The following is a 19567-nucleotide window of genomic DNA, read 5'->3' on the forward strand; positions in this document are numbered from 1 at the left end:
CGTAGAATCACATTGGGCCTTGATGTAAATGGGTTAACTGTTGCTGACAAATTAAATAGGTATTTTGCATCCATATTCACACAAGGAATTCTTTAAGGAAAGGACATGTCAAACTCTAGTGGTGAGCTGAATGGTTTTTTGGTAAGTGGAAAAGAAATTGTTGAAGCTAAACATAAAAAAAAGGCGGCTGGGGTGGATGGAATAATCAATCCAATTATATTAAGAGAGACAACGAAGGAGGTAAGCAAACCCTTACCCATAATTATGAGAGCATCCTTTGATTTAGGAGCTGGAGATGTGCAAATGTATCCCCTATTCACAAAAGGAGATCAAAACGTGACTTGAGTAATTACAGACCTGTTAGCTTAACATCTGTTCCTGGGAAATAATGGAGTCACTCATTAAAGAAGTAATGCAGGATCATCAAGACAAGAGTGCAATTACAGCATGGAAATAAACTGGTTTTTTTTTAATAGCGAAAACACTCATGAATCCCAATAATCTGCTTTTAATAATGTGAAAAAAATTAACCATCACACCTACATGTCTATCAATTGTCTGGTAAGTTTGCCATGGTTCTTATGTTGGTTTTCTTTATCATAGCCAGGCTTTTGATAATGTTGCACATAAGATTGCTGTATAAACTGGAGCAATGTGACATTAAGTGCAAGTTACTGCTATGGATAAAGGGATGGTTCAATGGAGTCCACCAGGGTTCAGCGCTGGGCCCATGGTTGTTTTCAATATTTATTCATGAAGGTGTATCAGGCTTAATGTCTACGTCTGCAGATGATACAAAGGTTGGTAGGGCAATTAATGACAGTAATCAGGATGAGCTACTGCAACAAAATCTAGGAAGGTTAGGTCGATGGGCTGAGAAATGGCAGTTGACAAAACAACATTGACAAATGCATGGTACTACACTCAAGGAAGTATCAAATGAAATTGACCAGGGGGTAATTGTTCAGACAGGCTGCCAGGACAGCTCATGGAGTTTTGTCACTAATATATAGAAACTTTCCTAACAGGGATGAGGAGGTTATTATCCCCTTGTATAAGACCATGGTTAGGCTGCATGTTTGGTACTGTGCACAGGTCTAGAGGCCTCATTTTAAGAAGGATGCAGATATGCTCAAATGGGTACCTACATTCTGGCAACCAGATTGGTAAAGGGAACAAAAGGATGCCATTACCAAGAAAGGCTTCAGTTCTGCAAATTACAGCATCTGGAGACTAGGTACCTGCAGAGAGATCTAACTGAGGTGTTTAAGGCCTTCAATGGACTGCATAAGCTAAATGTTGATGGCGTTCTCCTTCTTTCTGAGACTATACACATGTGGGAGCATAAATTCAAGTTGAGAAAAAGGATGGTTGTCAATGATATGTAGGATAGATTGTGGAAGTGGGTTGTTTGAATAATTTAAAGAAGGTATGGATGGGGAAAGTGTGTAGTTTTTTTTTTGGGTTGATGCTTTGTAAGCTTGCTTTCTTGTATCATTTGCCAATACTAGTACTAAGTCTGGATCTGGACAAGGTATAAGTACAGTAGCATACAGCAATTGTTACTCCATGTTAGTGCAGTTTCTATTACTCTTAGAATGAGTTTTGATTTGACAATTATTTCTGGATTGATTTTGAACTTTTTACAAAAATGTATTGCTTTGATCTTTTAAATCCATTGTTTTTTTTTTCTGTTCATAATTATATATATTTTGGCACTAACCTATATGTTGGTCATTCTACCTCGTAGCAGGAGGCTTTGCCCTTAAATATTTTATAGTCTATATCACTGCACACCATCAGGCACCTCTCATATTGTGATGATATACTTCATAACTGGGTTGTCACTATTGCAACAGCAGGGTACCTGCCCACCCACCGAGTAGAAACTGTGCCGTCTGGGTAGTGGTATTCGTTGGGAATAAGTAACAGTAGTCTTATCTACTGGTGAAGTGTTTACTTATTCGAGGTAGTACAATACCATGGTAAATAGTGAATGCCTTCTTGCTTGCTTGTTATTGTCAACATACAAGTAATATTTGTGAAAAATGATCAGCAAGACAGACAATAAGGAGCAGTCATTAGTTTGGGAATTCTGGAAGGAAGTCACTTGAGCTACAAATAGCACATGTCCAGGAACTTACTAATGTCGCCAAAATTCAGTTACAGATTGTGGAATTAGCTAATAAGATTGCCTTCAATAAAGTGAGCAAAAGTAAGAATGGAGGAGATACTGGAATTAGCTAAACCAATTAGAATATAGTTGAGTTGGAACAACAAAGTGAAGCAGTGCAGGAAAGAGAGAGATGATTTGATTTTTTTCAGTGTTGGAGTTGATGCAGACTTCCAAACAGTGCTTTGTTGCTTACTCTCTGGGCCAAAATGAAGCCATGACTCATCTGCCATTATCACCTTGTGCAGAAGCTCACCATCTTCAGTAACCATCAGTTGCAACTCCTGACAAAACTCCATGTGAACTTGCTGTTGCTCAGACGTGTGTGTGTCATCTTGGAAACCAGAGTGCGCAAACATGTATGCTTCCTACTGATATTCTCAATATCTGTCAGTTGCCTCACTATTGTACAATAATCTTCTCTCATGATTACAGAAGCAGTGTTTGTGGTGACACAGTGGTTGGAGATCCACGATTGCTGATTTTTGTGAGTGAATCATATCCATCTTTAAACATTCTAAACAACCTGAGAGTTTGCTATATGGAAGCATAGGTTCATCATAAGCCCCTTTTAACATTTCACGTGCTTCAGCTGACATTTTCTTGAGATGGAAACAAAATTTGAGAGCAGCATACTGTTCCTCACATGTTACCTAGGCATAAACTTGACTGACCACCAAGTGCATGATGCAGTTTGGTTTGGTCTTAAATTCCACAGTTCAGCTAGAAACAGAAAGAAAGCAAGCTTATGTAGCATCAGCCAAAAAAAAAAAAAAAAAAAGAAACCCCTCCATTAGTTCCAAATGCCTGTCCAGCTCAGCCTTAAATTTAATTAGGCTATCAACTTCCACAACAAAAGATGGAAGTCTTTTCCACCAATCAATTACCCGCTGGCTAAAGGCAAATTTCCACACATCTATTCTACAACTGTCTTTCCTCAATTTGAATCTGTGTCCCTTCAGGTTCTTAAACTGAGCAAGAGAAAGAATCCCACCAGCATTCAGCTTGCTCAAGCCATTCAAGGCCTTATATACCTCGCAGGTGCTGCATACTCTCCAGGCACTGCAATTTGCAGAACTTAAGGCACCCCTTTGTTCCCCTCACCAATATTGTACATCCTTCCTAAAATGAGGCCTCCAGACCTGTACACAGTACTCTGTGTGGCCTGACCATTGCCTTGTATAACGGGATAATCACGTCCCTGTCCCTGCTAGCAAAATTCCTATATATCACTGACAAGACTCCACGACCTGCCCTGGCAGACCGTCTGCACTACTCAGCAAACTTCATATTCGACTGCACAAATAGTAGTTGTTCATGAAAGCTGTCTTAAAACAATGTTTTAATTTTTGTTTTTAATGAATAGTTAAGAAAGGCTTAACATTATATTTGACCATAGGAATCCATCTTTCCTTAACATATAAATGTAAAAAAATCATGCCCAATTTATGTTGTTTCAGTATGAGCACCAATCACATCCCCAACATAAATTAGACACTATCTGTACTTTAAAGTGTTTAAATTGTAGTTACATTGGGTAAAACTGTTTGGAAGCTTTATAGTCTTGTTCACTGCCATTTCCAACCTGTTTTTTTTTTTTGCCAAAGGGATCCAGCACTGGCAATTACCTGAGGGAGAAGCTGGACCCTTTTCAGAGCCTATTTTATATTAAGGTTTGCATATTATAACTTAAATTACCAATCTGAAATGCATACTGCTTGTTCATATATTATTTCCATCATACCTTTAAATAAAGTAAAAATTGGTTAACTTTTTTATGACTTACTGATTTCTTATACTCCATTGTAGGCCTATAAAGTGTCCTTCACAGACTATTTTAGGGACCTCTGCTATAGATAAAGTCATCCTATCCAATACATAAGTTTTAATTGCATTTACTTTAATAAACTTCATTCATAAATCCCTAGTGATATTTGAAACCTTTAGAAAATTATGCCCGTGAAGAATCAAAAATATTCAAAATACAGAAACCTAATTTTCTTACTTACCTCGTTACAAGTCCTTCATAACATGGCACTTCTTGAACTGTTGCTAGATGTGCATTCACTAATGGATGATGAACCTGCATACTTTTTTGCATGTGAGAATTGAAATTCTGTTCACCTTTTTGCCAGGTGCTTTCACCAAATTCTGGAACTGAAGTTGAAATATGAACAGGATTGTAAGTTAGCTGAGTCCACATTGTAGGTGCAGAACTATTAATATCTACAATATCATCTTCTAAAGCAGCAGACTGCAGGGAAGGTTCAGATATAATCATTTCTGACTTACTGGATGCTTGCTGCTGTCTACGATGTTTAGTACTATATTTGTAAAAATCTGACAACTCATATGGCTTTGTTTCTTCCCAGTATGGTTGAAAATGACCAACAGTTACTACATTGACTTCAACACCAGCTGGGTAAGCAAATGAAGGTGTGCTTGGAGATAATGGTATGGATATTTCTTGAACCATTGCCTTTTGAGGACTTGGACACGAATCTCTAATTTCTTGTGATGTATTTAAGGATGATGGCTCTGATAAAGTCTGTGTTATTTGCACTGGTTGAAGTAGTGTCATGGACTCCAGGGAATACTCAGCTGGCTCTTTCTTTACATGAATATTTTCATTTGTTTCATTATGTAGCACAATACCTTGCTCATTCTGACTTGTTGGTGCATCCCTTATTGCTGATCTAATTTCCATTTGGTGTGCTTCTTTTGTCTTACTTTTTCTTGGTAGCACTGGAGAATCCAGAGAAGTTTCAATCCACTCTTTTGGTTTTGTTTTTTGTGGAGGACATTGCAAAGAGTCTGTAGAAGCACACATACTTCTCTGAGAATCTAGAAAAGGCACCTGAACAGACATATCTGAAAAATTGCGAAAAGTTTGCCCATTATGTCCAAAAATTCCTGTGTCTGCAGCATTAAGAAACACTGGAACACTTTGATTTCTTTTACTCCTCAGATTTTTCTGTGTATTAGTATGAAATTCTGAACTGTGGTGATTCTGTGAAAGTCTTTGAAGGTCAGGTTCACTAATGTGCATCTGTACAAGGTGTGAACATACAGTTCCATCTACTTCCTCATGAGATTGAGAACGACTTTTAAAATCGTCTGAAGGTGGAAAGTTATCATATATAGAATAAGTAGGTTCCCTATAATTTAAATGTTCAAAACTATCAGTCTGGGAAATTATACGTAGATCAGAATCTTGAGGATTAGAATGATAATCAGTTGTATCATCTTGTATATGCCTGTGGTTGACACCATTATTAATTATAGACTCACTGTGTGGCACAGTAGATGTAGGAATAAAAGTATTTTCAGGAATGTAGCTAGGTGAACTTTGATATGCTAAGTCTTGATGACCATTACATGATCTGGATTCTAGGTTGGTGGATGTCACTACTGGAAAATCTGTACACTGTTTAGAGGAAATCATAAGCAAATTATCCTGACTATCAACGAATGCTAAGCTAGTTCTTTGTTGAGGAACATTGTACAGATTAGTTCCATCCATATCAAGTGAAGCCTCAAACCTATGAAAATAATTTATAATTAATATGCAATTCAGACAATTACAAAAATTTTAATAATATTAAATGTGTGTAGCACACATACCCAAATCTCATAATATAATAAATAAAAACTGGTTCCTTTTCTTTTTCAACCAATTAATATTTATGGATTAAGTGGCTGAATATATAATTTTTCAGAAAAAAACGATAGTAAAATGTTTTAGGATAGTTTCAGACAGCTTAAATCTTTTCTTATGCTAAGCAATGCAGATCGGTCCTATTTATCAGTATCAGATCATTTTGTTTACATATTAAGACTGAAATGCATAAGATTATAATTATTCCAATTGATTTATAGTGTCTCAAGGAGGATTTCAAAAGGTACTCTGATGGTGGAGATAAAAACAAAATAGTTTCTTGAAATCAAAGGACCTATGCCTTTATTAGAAATATACTTCACTGACTGGGAAGAAACTGTAAAAATAAAATATCTATAAATGTTTGTAGATATGATGGGGTATCAAAAAGTTTGTACCCTTACCTAGAAATAATAGTCCTAAACTTCACAGGAACTTTATAATTTTTTGTTATGTACTCTCCATGTACAGTAATACATTTCTCCCATCTATGGATCAGTTGTTTAATGCCTTGATCATAGAAGTCTGCACTTTTTTTCCTGAAACCATGATCAAATTCACTGATGACTTTCTGAGACGAATCAAAGCAGAGTCCATGCAATGGTTTCTTCATTTCTAAAAACAACAAGAAGTCTGATGGTGGAGCCACACTGGGCAACGGCTGTGTGGGCCAGTGCATTGTCTGTCAGACACCTTTGGTTAACATTCCAAGCCTTTTCACCTTCAAAGCATCATGTAACTTTTTAAAAAGATTTCTGAAGTATCTCTGGTAAATGTGGAACCACTGGGTAGGTAATCTCTCAGGATAACCCCTTTTCTGTCCCAAAACACAGACAACATCACCTTCTTTGCAGATGGAGTGGTCTTTGCCTTTATAGTAGGTGGGGAGGAGGTGTGCTTCCACTGCTTTGACATGTCTTTAGTCTCCTCATCAGTATTACACAAATCCAACAGTTGGCGAGAACATTGCATTCAACACTGCTTCTGCAAAGGCATCAGCAATCTTGGAACCCATTGTGCGGAGACCTTAGACAAGTGCATATGGTCAGACCCATAAGTAATTCCCACTGCATTTGCAATGAAATGAATTGTCACATGTTTGGCAACCGTCTCACTATCTTTAGATGTTGATGGCCTTCCTTCTCTTGGCTCATCAAAGACAGTTGCACGACCGCATTGTAACTCCCATTTCAACTTTTTTGCAGTGTCACAGGATGGACAATTCTGCTCATATGCAGCTTTCATTTCTTCATCAATTTCCTGAGCTTTCTTGTCCTGCAACAGGAACTTGATCACTGTTCAATACTCCACTTTGTCAACCATAGCATCCTTCCTCAGATTCTGGGCTCCACCTATGGGAATGAAATTTCAGATAGTTATTGAATATGCAGACAACTTATATTAAAAATGGCATCTTCCTACTGATGTTTTATCTAGGTCAGGGTATGAACTTTTTGATACCCTCTCCTATGCCCTTCAATAAATATATCATAACTAAGTTTGCTATGGCTGATGGTTTGGGTTTACCAAAAAAGCAGAAGAATATTTAATTTTTGAGATGTCCAACAGGAAAGGTATTGGCTTTCTTTTTGGCTATAATACTGTCAACACTACCTCAATTGTAAGTTCTGAATACAGTGAAACTTCCCTTTAACGGACAGCCATGGGGAACGAGAATGTGTCCGTTAGAGAGAAGTGTCCGCTAACAAGAAGTCTGAAGGAGAAAGAAAAATCGTTAAACATTTAATGTAAAATTAAATTAAAATATATACAGATTGTGAACAATATTTTTGTAAATAACATACACAAGAGATAAAGAAAAATCGTTAAACGTTTAATGTAAAATTATATACAGATTTTACACAATATTTTTGTAAATAATATACAGTACATACAATTGTGCTATGCATATTATGACTTTATCTTAAGAAAAATACATACAGTAATCACTTATTTTCTTCTGCACCTTCTTCCTGCTGATAATTTTGTTTTCAACATTTGTTTGGAGTGAAGAAACTATCGAAAGTCCTTCAGTATCTTCTTCAGCGACGAAAAACATTTTTAAACGATTGATTTGTATGAGCGCTTCTTCTATTTTCGTCGTTAATATGTTCTTCGACAGAATGACCTCCTTCCATTTCTTCATCCTCATGAAGAACTTCTTGAAAAATATCGATGATAATGTCATTGATATCTAGAGCACCATCTTCTGTAGTTGAAGATGTTGAAGTTCTTGTTCTTCTTGGTGCTCCACATTGCTGTTCACAACTTCAATTTTTGCATTTGAGAAGTCAGACTTTACAAAACAGTTCACGACAGTTTGTTTTCTAATTGCGTTTACTGAAGAGGAAATCCACTGAATTGCATCTAGGATGCTGAGTTTCTTTGCAAGGTCACTCGCACATGTTACATCATTCATGTTTGCAATGAGATGTCTTAAAACACGTTTTCTGTAGTGAAGTTTAAAATTTTTTTATTATACCTTGATCCAAGGGCTGACACTCTGCAGATGTGTTTGGTGGCAGAAAAACGATTTGAATGTTGGACAATTCAATGTGCGGGCGAGATGCAGCATTATCCATGAAAAGAATAATTTTTCTGTTTTGACGAATCATGTTTTGGTTAAAGTGACTTATCCATTCGCTAATGATATCTTGTGTCATCCACCCTTTTTTATTAGACTTCCAGTCGACATTCAAAAGATTCAACTTGATGCCCTTGAAACAACGAGGGTTTTGTGGTTTACCTATAACAAGAGGTTGTTCAAAGTCTCCCAGCATATTTGTACACAATAGTACAGTCAAGCGTTCTTTAGAAATTTTTCCGCCCTGGCACTTTTCGTTTTTTAGACTCATTGTTTTTTTGGGAAGGGCTTTAAAAAACAACCCTGTTTCGTCACAGTTGTAAATATCCTTAGCTTCAAAATCACGACATAAATCTTCCAATTTGACGGCCCACTCTGTTACAACCCTAGTATCAAGAGATCCACCTTCACCACTTACAGTTTTCCAAGAAATTTTATGCCGAGTTTTGAACTTGTCTAGCCATCCCACGGAAGCTCTGAACTCATTTACTCCCATAGATTTCGCAACCTCCAAAGCCTTTTCCCTAATAATAGGCCCATTAATGGGAATTTTTTTAGCACGTGCGTAACATTGAAGTCCAACAGTTTTCGGGAATGATTTTTGAACTTGATCATTTACGTGTTGCCAAAATTGTTTGAGCAGTTCATTTTTTTTCTTTAGGATGTTGCTTACCTGCGTCTTCCCGATTTTGAATTTTGCAGCGAGATTGCGAACACTATTTTTTTGCCGATCATACGCATTAATGAGTTCGACTTTATCTTTTAAAGTTAAATGTTTACAAGAAGACATTGTGCACTTCACACGACACTGAACAAAACTGAAAACTCAAAAGACGAAAGGCCGACAAAATTCCTCCCCCCCCCCCCGCCTGCACACACCGAATTCATCAGAAGTTTTACACGTGCCTTAAAATTCTTGAAAAAGGGTTTAGAACTGCTACGTAAACCTTGATAAAATTCAGAGAATCAGAAATAGAAAATAAACACACGATTGTGGCAATACATGGAAGAAAGTTCCTAGAAAAAAGGCCGTAAGCTCACCCACTGTCCGTTATGAGGAGATCAAATTAAGTGCTAATCTAAACGAAACAATGCAGATTGCCTGTCCTCGTCCGTTAAAGAGAGGTGTCCGTTAGGAGAAGTTTCACTGTACTACTAATGGTGTATTTATTTGAGGTTAGTGTGGGGTTAATTCAGCTTTATATGTTTGACCATAAGAGATAAAGAAAATCAGAAAACTACTTCTTATAAGGGATTCTCCTTATTTTCAAAATTATAGGTTAAAAAGTGAACTGTTGAAGTAAACAAGACATGTGGGATATATACTTCTAATCTCCATCCAACTGTCTTTGTGGCAATCAATCAAACAATAAAATAAATTTAGTAGATGAGATTGTCACTACTAGTAGTGGTATGTGATGCAAGAAAGCAAGTGTATGAGCTTATGCAGCACCAGTTCCTCCTTAAATTTATTTAACCTATCAACTTCAACGACAGATGGATGTTCCAGCAATTAACCACCTGCTGGCTAAAGGCAAATTTCCACACATCTATTCTACATCTGTCTTTTCTTAATTTGAATTTATGCCCCCTTAGGTTCATAATCTGAAACAAGTGGAAGGATCCCATCAGAATTCAGCATGCTCAACCCATTCAAGGCTTTATACACCTCAATCAGATCACAGCGCAGGTGCCTAGTCTCCAGCCACTGCAATTTGCAGAACTCCCGTCCGGTGGGGTACGTTCCAACCCCAACTGGGTTCAGCAAGTTAATTCTCTAATTACAGAGCTGAAACTCGCTATAGTTGGAGCCAGAACTGTTTTCTTGAATTTTCCCACTTCAATTTTCAAAACCTTCTATTGAATTTCACGAAAATGACAAAAATGTGACATCAAGTATGCATTTTTTTAGGCCTTTTCAATTAATTTTTTTACCCCCGCCCTAACCAGCCTAGAGCTTATGAAACTCGACACTTGATTCTTTTCTTGATGTAGAGCACATGAATTCTTTTTACAGAGAGTAGCAGTTCTGATAAACAACTTCGCCTGAATACGAGCGAAGCGTGGGAAGTATATATCACGTGACCTCGTCTCCCATACAGCTACATCGAGACGGGAAGGGAGAAAAGAAATAAACAAAAGACGAGCACTAGCTACTGTTGTTGAAATAAGTAGCAACAACTGTTTATGGAAGGCGAACAGATCGTATTTCCTTTCTTCAATGTGTATTTCAACTAAAGAAAATCAAGGAAATTCATCTTTTAGAAACGAGAAAAATTGGTGTAAAACTAATAACACTGCAATGTGCATTTGATAAAAAAAAAAGTTTGCTTTATTGTAATTGTTTTGAGGAAAAAAATCAGTACAGCAGTTTCCTGGGTTTAATCTTCTAATGAAATTTTGAGAAAATTTCTATTTGTAGCTGCGTTATAAACTTCGAAAACTGGTGCATCAAAGGAAAGAAGAAAAAAATCATCTGCTATGAATAACGGATTGTTTACAAAGCTAACAGATTATGAATCACGGGCTGCTCAAAAAAGTATTGTTAGAAGATATTTGCTTGTTATGCTTTGATGTCATAGCAAAGGAATAAATTCACTATCCACTGTCATAATGCTGTTCTGAGCTGCAATAAACACACAAACCCCGCTGAAAAATAGATTTACTCCCCATCACTTTTCTTGTTTTACTGTGGCTTTTGGCAGATGAGTTGGTGACTGCTAAATGTGGTGCGGTTTCTTGTTTTCGCTCCATTTAGGGATCTCTGACCGTGTGGTCATCACGGAATATAAACAGAAAATTTGTTTGTCGGAATGCTGCCCACCAATTATCAACTCTTTTACCAACCTTCTAATGTATGTTGTGTTCAAATAATCCACTTTGCAAAATTCGAAAGTGCTACATCAATTAGGAGCAAAAACCGTTTCCCCCAACATAACGAATTACTTCAGGTATAATAAAAGACTACTGATGATTTTACTGACTGGAAGGAAGTGTCCCCAATAAAACATCTGTACAAGGCGAAAACATGCGGTCACTCAAAGGATAAGCAATACAGCGATGTTTGAAATTTATAATGCAGTTCACTAGCTAATATTTCCAGAGGAATTATTGTGAATTTTTTCTCAAATGCACGTCAGACCAAAATCGGACTAATTAGAACTTCAGCAATAATGTAAAGAAATGAAGCAAAATATTGTTCTCTAAAACAATTGCAGATGAGGCTGACTTAGAGCTGCAATGCTTTTTTTATTTATTATTTTTTTTGTGTGTTTTTGTATGGGTGGCTCCTAGAACAAAAGTTCATCTCCGCCTCATTGCTCTTTTCAGTTTTTACGCACTGTCAAGGTAAGGCTAGTGTGTGTGTTGTGAAAAAAAAAAAAAAATTCATCCCATGTTGGATGAAGACAGGTGAAAGGGAGGGCAAGAGAGAGAGAAAAAGTTTTTCATCCTGCATGGGAGAAAGTGACAGGAAAGAAAAACTGTGTTTGTGAGATTACGTGTGTGTTTTGGCATTTTGACTGCCTCCAGGGAGTCGTCCATAGCAGAAGGAGAGCAAGACCTCCCCTACTATCTGCACGCCCTCCTCCCTGAGGAACGAGTTTCCCAGGGAGGAAAGAAAAACTTGTATAAGATGAAGAGAGGTAAGGAGAAAACAGGAGGCTATCCTGGCCCAGGGAAGTCCCAATCCAGCATGGATTGCTAGAACAACAGAAGAAAAAAATAAATGAAAGTTAAAGCTCTGGACCTTTGACAATCTCCTGGCCTTCTCCCCACCAAAAGGGTATTTTTATTTCTCTCTCCCTCCCTAGGGACTAGAAAGGGTGGACTCTCCCCTATAGAGTTTTTTTACCCCAAGTGAATGAAGGGAGCTGGAAATTTCAGGAAAATGAACCCTGTATAATGGCTCTTTTCATGTCCACTTGTCTTCACACAGTTTTCACCCCCTTCTTATCAACAGTTCTGTTTCTTGGGACATCAAATTGAAGGGGGACTTCTTCCATATTTGCAATCTGTCCCAACTCAAACTGATGTGTCTTCCGACATTGAATGACAAAACGATGAAATTCAAGGACCTTCTGCTCATAGTTTTCAGACATCTTTTGGGCAAGTCCGGTGCGTGTATGCATGCTTAGTCCATTCTGTTTCATGAACCTGAAGCACCAATTGTGTCCTCCTTTGAAATCAGCAATTCTTGCCTCATCTCATGCTGAACCATCTTTGTGGACACAGGAATCCCAATTGCCCTTTGCTCTTCAATTCCTTCTCTAAATCAGGCAATTTTGCTGAATTGCCTCTCGTGGCATTTTCAGCAGGGTTTCTTCTTCCCGTAGCCAGTCTCGGATTGTTTTCTCAGTTGGAGGAGGACCAAACTTACGTTCAGCAGCATGATTTCCATTCACTTTTAACTTGAATTTAGCACTGTACGAAAATCTTTTCTGAGCCATTTCTGGGCAAAACGTAACCTAATATACCAGTAACAATGAGCACAAAGACAACAAGCACGAAAAAGCGGGAAATGCAAGTAAAAAAATCTACAACCACTGTATAAGACGCACCCAGTTTTTAGACCCCAAATTTTTCGAAAAAGGGTGCATCTTATACATGGGGAAATACAGTAATTGTCATGCACCTTCATAATTCTCTTTTAAAAGATATTCTACCACTAAAGCAGAACTTATTTTAGTGTGAAACCAATTTCTCTATCCTCTTTAGACCTTAATATATTATGCAAATACACAATTTAAAAATTAACCTTACTACACTATATAATCAATGCAAAATGTACAATCTTCATTTTCTTGTTCAATACTGTAGTACATATTTTGAATTACATTATAGTACAATTCTGTTAAATGTTCAAACTTTTCTTTGTTCTTTTGCTGATTTTATAAACCATCAGTATAACTACTGTTTTCCTCATTTCTCTGGGAATCACTATAAAGAGCTTTCAGTGTATTTACTGCATGGTTCCTTCAATTTTTAAAGGTGATAACTTGTGCATATCTATTCTGATATTCCATGGCAGCCTTCCAAATCTGAGATCTCTTCTTTTTGATCTTCACTGGCTCAACATTTGCTAAAATCATTATGCCAAATTCAGTTGTCTCTATCACCTTTGCATCTTGACTTTCTCCAGATTAACTTTCCTAACAATGGAGCAATATTTTGGTTGCATAGCTAAGATACAGCCCCACATCAGCATCTTGGGCATAAACTGGGGAAATGGTGCTATAGTGGATAAATTGATAGTTAATGGGCAATGTTACGAGCAGGATACCTTCTATGCTAGTATCCCCCCCTTTGCGATATTATTAAGTCGGGGAGCACAGTTAATGAAAACAAAGGAACACTGCTATGGCAAGAACTGCAAAAATTGCATACAGTACAATCTGTATACAAAATGCATATCATTCCTCTGCTAAAGGATAAATTTTTATAAATAACATATTTACTACAAAATTCAGTTAATAACATAAAAAAATCATTTTATATTTTTATTGTTAATACAAAGTTTAATCCTCCTCCTCCTCCACCCAAAAAAAAAAAAAACCTTGCTGTTTAAAGAGTTTTGCAATGATAGAAAATTAAGTGAAGAAAGCATTACTGTCCTGTCCTGTTATGAAATAAAGTTGGTTAATTACTTTAATACATTTTTACTTGGAAATTTACCAAGCCAAGATGATTGAAAGTAGTTAACCAACTTCCTACCATGGAATTACAACGCCAATAAAAATTGTTTGTCTTGATTGAAAGTGGACAGAAGAATGACTTCAGAAAAAAGTAGATTGCTATACAGCACATTCTGCCATAACACTTAAGCTGAAGAACGTGTTGTGATACTACCAGTTTTATGCAACAACTGGATCAAGGGAACATATAAAGTAACTGATCCTCAAAGTGGAATATCCTGGGTGCTATTCATGTTGTTTCTTCATGGGATGGTATTATCGCAGAGAGCTTTGGAGAGAATATCACTGAAAAACATGGTCCAGCAAATGGATGTGATGGGATGAGGTTTTGTTGGAGAATTCAGTGGGCTGATCATGCTGATCACCAAGAAAACTGAAGTTTGTGTCACCAGTGATAAAAATCAAAATAATGTATGTCATAATTGTTTATTTCAAAATTATGACACATTCATTGGATTCTTCTTTTAATATTAAACCATCTTCTCCTTTTAGATTTTTGTGTGATAATAATTATATATTTTTATTTCAGTAATGTTGTTTCTTTTCTAACGGCTTCTCTTATAAATAAGAAAAAAATCTAGACAAAGCTTAAGTTAATATTAATAATTATGTACTATTGAAAATGATCAAGTTTGAAAAATTTTTGAGGGATCTCATTATTAACAAAACCCAAAAAATTAGGTCCCTTGAACTTTAACAAGATTTTATTGTAAATGGTCTGAAAATGTCAAATAAGATTCTACATCTAAGTCACAGTAATCCCAAATTTTTTTAAAAAATTATTATTTTAATGCATATAGGTGAATTTATACAATTTTTAGGTGCTGATTCAAAATCTGTAACTGATTTTGCTCTAATTGTCCAACATTTTGCACAACATAATGGTAACCTACAGTAAACCCTTGATTTAATGTCGCAGTTCATCGACAGTTGATCATCAACTGTCGATGATCCTGCTCAGATAGCAAACAAACTGAATGAGTATTTTGCATTTACATTCACACATGAGGAATTATTAAGGTTTGAAAATGGCAGAAGGTTATCAAATTACAAAATCTTACATGGATAGTAATACTAAAATTTAATACTGTAAACATGTTAAAACATTATTTTTGATTAAATGTTTTATGGTATGAATATACATGAAGGTAAATTCACACCAGCTGGCAGGAAAGACTATTATACATTTTTAATTTATATGATTAATATACTGTAACTATACATTATTTATATAATATTTAACCTGCTGAAGGCAATCTAATTACCTAGAACACTGATGGGAAATAAATTGCCACTTACCTATTTCTATAGGGTACTCTCAAAGACACAGCACTACCACTACTACAACTGATATTGTCATATTCTGAGCCAGAGCACATTGATCGAGATGGTCTAGAGTTTGTAGGAATGCTCTGGTATTGCAGTTCGGTATTTAAGTGATGCTCTGTGTGCTGAAGCCAAAGAGCTGGACTAACAGGCCGAACTTCATGTTGAAGAGATCTATGTCGTTGTCTACGTTTGGATGGACTGGGAGGAGCAGAACTTGAAGCAGGAACTATGCATCCAGTTAGATGGGGAATGGAAGAAGAAGAAGAACTAGTAGGTGCAGGTGATGATGATTTTGACGTATGCTAAAATTAAAACAAATATTTTCTAGGTAATTATACTAAAAATCTGCATAAGTACTATTTAGATACAATTCCACAGCAAAGAAAAGTTGTTATTTTTAGGTTTAAATTGATTTTTGAAAAGTTTCCAAAAAATCAAGACAATTCATAGTTACAGTAAACAGACACTCAATAAATATCCACTACTGTTGATATAAAATTATTATTTAAGCAGTGGTTAAAAAAAAAAAAAAACCAATATTTTAAGGGTAATTCTCCTACAGAGTCTGTTATTAAATCTACCATGCATAAAAATACTATTTATCTATTTTAAATATCACAAATCATATATAGTGGCTTGTTTTTGCATCACAGTGTAGCATTAACCCATACAGAAAATGTGATCAAGTTATTACTTCAATGATTGGGTGCCATAAATTATTTTATATGTATGTATTTGTGTATAGTGCAATGGAGCATCATATATCAACATACTACAATGATATCTATTCTATGTGTAATTATTGATCAACTAATTCAAAAGAAATGCAAAATTTTCAACTTTTCACTGGGAAGATATTACACCAAAGGGCACATTTCATCCTACATAAACATCTTTCTGTAAGTTTATTAGTGGCCAGGATATTCAAGCAGAATGAATAGCTTACATGTTTCTTTAGCTATATTACAGTTTTGCAACATAATGACAATCGTTGGTTATATAGATATTGATAATTTTGCAAGAATATCATTTAAATATGTCGTTTAATATAACTATCTTTAACTACAATATGGAAACTAACCCAAAGGGCATACATCAGAAAAATCACCTCTTCCTCAATCAAAGCAAACAACGAAGAGAGTGAAAATCTGAACATGCTACTGAAATACTGCTCAACTATGCCTTTGGCCATTTAATATACATATTTAAATATGTATTTAGAACTATGGGGAGTTAAAACTATCTTAGGCCAAAGATAGGTTCTATCCAATTTGTCTAATAAATATGAGCATATTTTGTAACATGCACTTGAAAAACTGTTCTTTTTGAATGCTCTGCATCTTCACACTGCAGAAGCCAATCCAAGAATTCATCTCCAACATTTTACCTTTCAAATATACACAGAAAATATTCTATTAATGCTTTGCAATTCAATAGAGTGTTTGATTATACAAGATGAAGCTAGACAGAATATCTTCTGAATACCTTTAATATGCCTTAGATATGCTTCCCAATTTTTATAACTTAACACTTGTAATGTACTCCCATAAGATTATGAAAGTGCATTACAAGTAGTAGGCTAAAAGTGAGGAGAGAAAGATTATATAATTTTAAAATAAAGATATACATTTTTAGTTTGTATCCCACACACAATCAGCAAATTAGTTGGTCAACGCATAAAATGTTACAAAAATGAAAATATCCAATCTTGACTAATTTTATGCTGCTGAACAAAAAAAAAAAAAAAAAACAAAATTTGTCAATTGGCTCTTGTTTTCGAATTACAGTTAGGGTCTCATATTAGTGAGTTACGCTGCATCATGTGATAAATTGTTGTCACCTCAAAATGCATCTTCAACTCTGTTGCAGTAATCCTCGAATACGGCTAGGTACAAATTACCTAGTACTGAGTAATTTGTTCTTAGTTAATGGTTGTTCCCTGTGAGATTCCTACTTTTAGCACAATATTTGTGTCGTTTAAGATTATTATTAGCCATATGGTGCAAGGAAGCCTGAGGCTTTTACTGCATCAGCCAAAAAAAAAATTTATTTTCTGAGTTACCCTGAGAGAGAAAACAAGAAGGGAATCACCAAGAAGAATGATGATATCCAGCTCAGGACACTGGGTGTGAACACTCCGGATGACTTCTGTTATGTATGTGGAGAAGTCACGTTAGCTTCAAGAAGGCATCCCTTAACTCGAGCCATAAAAAAGGCCTACTTCTTGTGCTTTGGGTGTAAAGTAGGCAAGAACTGGGCTCCACACATATGCTGGACTGCCTGTTCATCTAAACTCAATGTGTGGGTGAATCAAAAGGGATGTTTTATGCCTTTCGCAATGTCCATGATAAGGAGGGACCCAACAAATCACATCACAGACTGTTACTTCTGTATGGTGCCTCTTATTAGAAAAGGGATGACCACGAAGAAGAAAAAATAGCCAGTGACATACCGAAATATACCATCTGCAATTTGTCCCATGCCTTACGGTGAAGAAGAACTTTTTACTGTATACAAGAAAGGTTTGAACACTGGAGTGATGAATAGGTCCTCGGAAGGAAGTAGACTGCGAATTTGTAGAGGTCGCCATCCAAGGAGTGTATGTCTTGCAGCATTTGCATGGGTAGGAACCAATCAGATAACTTTAACCAGTTTGGAATGGCCTGAGGCTTAGGACCGGGATCCTCCATCCGCAGTTAGCCCAGAAATCTGGTACTGAAATAATTCCGACCATCATTTTGATGGCAAAGACGAGTCTTCTCTCGTGAATGATGACAGGAAGATGTCTGATGTTGAGAGCTGCCACCATCTGGGTGGTCCTTGGCGCAGGGGGAAGCCAAAATTTCCATATGGCTCACTTCAGTAGCCAGAAGTCCAGACTTAGAATACGACTGGAAAAACAAGTCTTAATATATCTGCACCAAAGAGACTGGTCATGACCATGCATAAATTGTTGTTTAATCATCCACCGGAGTCAACAGAACTTTATATGCAAGTGGTCTATGTGCGGTAGAAAGGAGAGCTTTTGATTAAAAATAACACCCTGATCTGTAAATTGTTGGATGGCAGAAATCGCGGATCCTCTTAAAATAGGTTGCACTATTGTTGGGTTCGGTTTGACAGAGAACGTCAACTGTTTTGGCTTCTCAGGATTGATATGAAGTCTGGAGAGGAAGGCCTCAAGTTTCCAGATTTTCTGAAGGATTAAGGCATTGATGTATTCAGCAGTGTCTCCAGGGCTGATGGGAGTAAACAGTTTTACGTCATTGGCAAAAGTGATGATATCAGTTCGGTCCAGCACGAGAACAAGATTCCAGACAGGACCCCACCTTGTGGGACTCCTGTTGTAGTACAGATTGCCATTGTGAACAATAATGGTTCTGTTCTCAAGCATTGTCTGAATAAACCAGAGCACGTCTCCACTTATTCCTGAACCACCCAACCATTTTTCAGTACACTCTGATGAACATCAACTTAATATATACAAAATACATCAAGCGATCCACATTTGGTCCAAAACTTTATCCTTCTGAATCACAGAAAGTGAGCTTAATGACCTCATTAGGGATCTTGAACTGTCAAAGGATAAGGCAGAGCTTTTGGCCTCGAGGCTACAACAGTGGAATCTTCTAGATCATTCTGTGAAAGTGACATTTTATACTTGAAATAAAGACTATGATAAATTCTATCAAACAGATTGTGTTATTATATAATGGAAATATGCTGTCCACAAAAAAGAAACATCCTCTCAGGTGTACACTATCAGAAGTATGAGTGGCAGATATGTGGTGATTTAAAGGTAATCGCAATTTTATTAGTACTACAAAAGGGTTACATTAAGTATCATTGCTTTCTCTGTGAGTGGGATAGTCGTGCCAAGAGGAGTTGGCCTCAATGAAGAACATTTGAACCTCTGATAGATCCAAATAAAGTTTTGCTTGCACCACTCCACATCAAACTGGGGCTCATGAAAAAATTTCGTAAAGGCTTTGGAAGTGAATGGTCTTGCAAGAGAAATTCCCAAGACTTAGTATAATTTGTATTTTTTTTTTTGGAAATCTCCAGGGTTTCCCCTATATGCTGCAGTTGCATCTGTAAGGCATGAGACAAAGCCGGCAAGTGTGTACTGT

The 19567-nt window shown here is 36.5% G+C and overlaps 1 protein-coding gene across 5 annotated transcripts in view; it reads right to left on the reverse strand.

Moving 5' to 3' along the window:
• The window catches only part of LOC150086911 (uncharacterized), a 320086-nt gene that overhangs the window by 12313 nt on the left and 288206 nt on the right, over positions 1-19567 (reverse strand). For all 5 annotated transcript variants that reach the window (XM_090372801.1, XM_090372802.1, XM_090372803.1 and 2 more), the window contains 2 exons: positions 15408-15739; positions 4183-5715 (listed from right to left, as the gene is read on the reverse strand). In XM_090372801.1, the coding sequence (XP_090228927.1) occupies positions 4183-5715; positions 15408-15739 (1865 nt within the window). The remainder of the gene's footprint in view (positions 1-4182; positions 5716-15407; positions 15740-19567) is intronic.

The sequence above is a fragment of the Mastigoproctus giganteus genome, chromosome 4 (assembly GCF_048544385.1).
Source record: "Mastigoproctus giganteus isolate SK-2022 chromosome 4, ASM4854438v1, whole genome shotgun sequence".
Classification (NCBI taxonomy): domain Eukaryota; kingdom Metazoa; phylum Arthropoda; class Arachnida; order Uropygi; family Thelyphonidae; genus Mastigoproctus; species Mastigoproctus giganteus.